Genomic DNA, 2,319 nt, shown 5'->3' with positions numbered 1-2,319 from the left:
TCATTATCTTTTTAAGATTTACAGGTCTTCTATAATATTTGTTCTTCGATCCTTGTACGTCTTTGCTTACATTCAAAACACAATTCCAATCTCCTCCTAAGATCAATTCGCAATCACATGTATAATGCTTACGTAATTCAGAGTTCAACCTATGAAAGAAACTCTCTCTGTATTGCCTTTGCGTTGGCGCATACACATTGATTAGCATGAGATTAGTTTCTTGAACTTTTGCTCTGAGTATTAGTAGTTGACCGTTCAAGGTACATTTTACTACAATATTTTGAGCATCAAGTCTATCATTAAATAAAATTGAAACTCCTCGTGAATGATTTGATCCATGCGCAAAAAAGCACGGACCCCGCCATTCACTTCTGACAATTGATTCAAAATCACTGCACCAGTATGTCTCTTGAAAAAGTACAATATCTGCCTTCTGGTGCTTACACCAATGAAAAACTTGACTTCTTTTGTCTTTATTTCTTAAACCTCTTGCATTTGAACTGATTATATGACAGTTCGCCATTCAGATAAAGGGAAAAGAGAACACAAGTATATTCTTTATCACTTCACTCATCTCTTCTTTGGCACTTTTTTCGAAGATTTCTGCTTCCGTTTCGTTTGTTTCACTTTCTTTTCTTTTGTTGCCCGTTTAGGTAGTTCCGGTGACTCAGCGGAGAGTTCAGACAACGCTTCCACGCCGTCATCTTCGCTCGATGATTCTTCGCTCGAAGCTTCCGAGTGTGTGCGAGAGTCGGTCATCTCCGACCGGTCTGCTGCGAGGTCAGTGACAGGCTCTGTCGGCGTAGGAGTTGAAATTTCTCCGTTGGACTTGTCAGCGGACTGTCGCGGCTGTGAGGCGTTGCGATCCCCGACTAGGTATTGCGTAATCTTGGGCTGAATGTGCGTCTGGTTGTCATGGAGTGATTGACGTGCACTCGCTGTACTTGCGGCTTGTCGACCCGATGCGATCAGCTGTTCGATCAGGTGCACTGGTGGTGTAGCAGCAGAGGCTGATGCCGACGGGGAAGGCGATGGTGCTGGCATCGGTCCATGTTCGCTGGTGTCTCTGGTCGGTGAGGTGGGCGGGGTCTCGAAGGAGCATTCCTGTTGCAGGTGTCCGGGCTGTTTGCATCGTCGACAGACGATGGGGTTGCTGCATTGCGACCGGTGATGCCCTGCATTCAAACAACGTGAGCACATGAGGTTTGCCCTTGCAGGTGGTACGATCTGGCCATAGTGGTAGACTTTGGCTTTAAAAATACCAAAGTTCATGTCTCGAGGCAGGGGCTTCGATGGATGCTGTATGTAGACTATCCGGTTGCCGGTCAGGCAGTCAGTGAGCAGACCATCTACACGGAGACGTTCACGGATAGGGGCACCGAGGACCTTGTGTTTGCATTTTTCCAGTTCATCGGTGATGACAGTGTCGAGAACTGAAAGTGGTATGTCTCTGATGAGGAGACGTAGACTGTTTTCTTTCCCAGCTGTGATGAAAGGGTTTTGGTCATACACTGCGACATTGGCATTTTTGATGTTCAAGCCATTTGTTATCAGTTTCATTCTTGACTCCCGATTTTCCACGTACAGCCTCCATAGACCACGAATTCTCTGTATCCCCTTAATTTCTCGTCCTTGCACACTACGGATGAGGCATTTGTACATGTCCTCGTTTGACATTCCCTTCTCACTCACTGATAGTATGTCTTTATTTTTCAGGAAGACTGGCTTACCTCCAAGCTGTTCCTCAGGTTTCGCAGAAGGGAAAGCATGGGCCGCTTTCTCGCCGTATGACGTGTCACTGCGTGCCGCCATTTTCAAAGTCAGGATCTGTGTGCTGAAGTTCAAATCAAATCCTGCTATTTTCTATTTCAGAGTTGTCATCCACCATTCCAGTCAGCACAAAGGATTCACAAGTGTTCCAATATAATCTTCAGTCACAAATTTCTTTCCAAAACAGTTTCTATGATTGCAGATTTAGAGGTTTTCACCGCAGAGAAAAATCGTCGTAACAATTTCAGAGTCGGTGAAGAGCGCCCTCCTCTGTATTTTTCTGTTTTCTTGATTTAAGTCAATAAAGCAATCATCCCAGAGGCATCGTTCTGTAATGATGGTGGGTGGGGGAGGGACTTGGAGTTGGAATATCTGTGCGAGGGAGCGGAGCGACCGAATGGGGGGAGGGTGTGGGAGAGGGATACCCCCCTCTCAGACGAGGAAGATTTTGCATTTTCAGACCTGAAATTAAGCGTTCTGGTGCACACTTTTGGTGAAATTTTGGATTTACATGTTTACAATGTATAGGCCTATACTATTTGACGTTGT

General features: G+C 45.5%; 1 protein-coding gene across 1 annotated transcript; it reads right to left on the bottom strand.

Moving 5' to 3' along the window:
• Nucleotides 1-570: 570 nt before the first annotated feature.
• On the bottom strand, nucleotides 571-1,812 carry LOC140229469 (uncharacterized). The gene has a single exon (XM_072309722.1). It carries the CDS (start codon nucleotides 1,810-1,812, stop codon nucleotides 571-573), a length of 1,242 nt encoding a protein of 413 aa, XP_072165823.1.
• Nucleotides 1,813-2,319: the final 507 nt, after the last annotated feature.

This window comes from Diadema setosum, chromosome 6 (genome assembly GCF_964275005.1).
Source record: "Diadema setosum chromosome 6, eeDiaSeto1, whole genome shotgun sequence".
Taxonomy (NCBI): Eukaryota; Metazoa; Echinodermata; class Echinoidea; order Diadematoida; family Diadematidae; genus Diadema; species Diadema setosum.
This window is presented reverse-complemented; position numbering and strand designations above follow the sequence as displayed.

Excerpts from the sequence above, each read along its gene's own strand:
- LOC140229469 (XM_072309722.1), bottom strand. The coding sequence starts at position 1,812 with ATGGCGGCACGCAGTGACACGTCATACGGCGAGAAAGCGGCCCATGCT.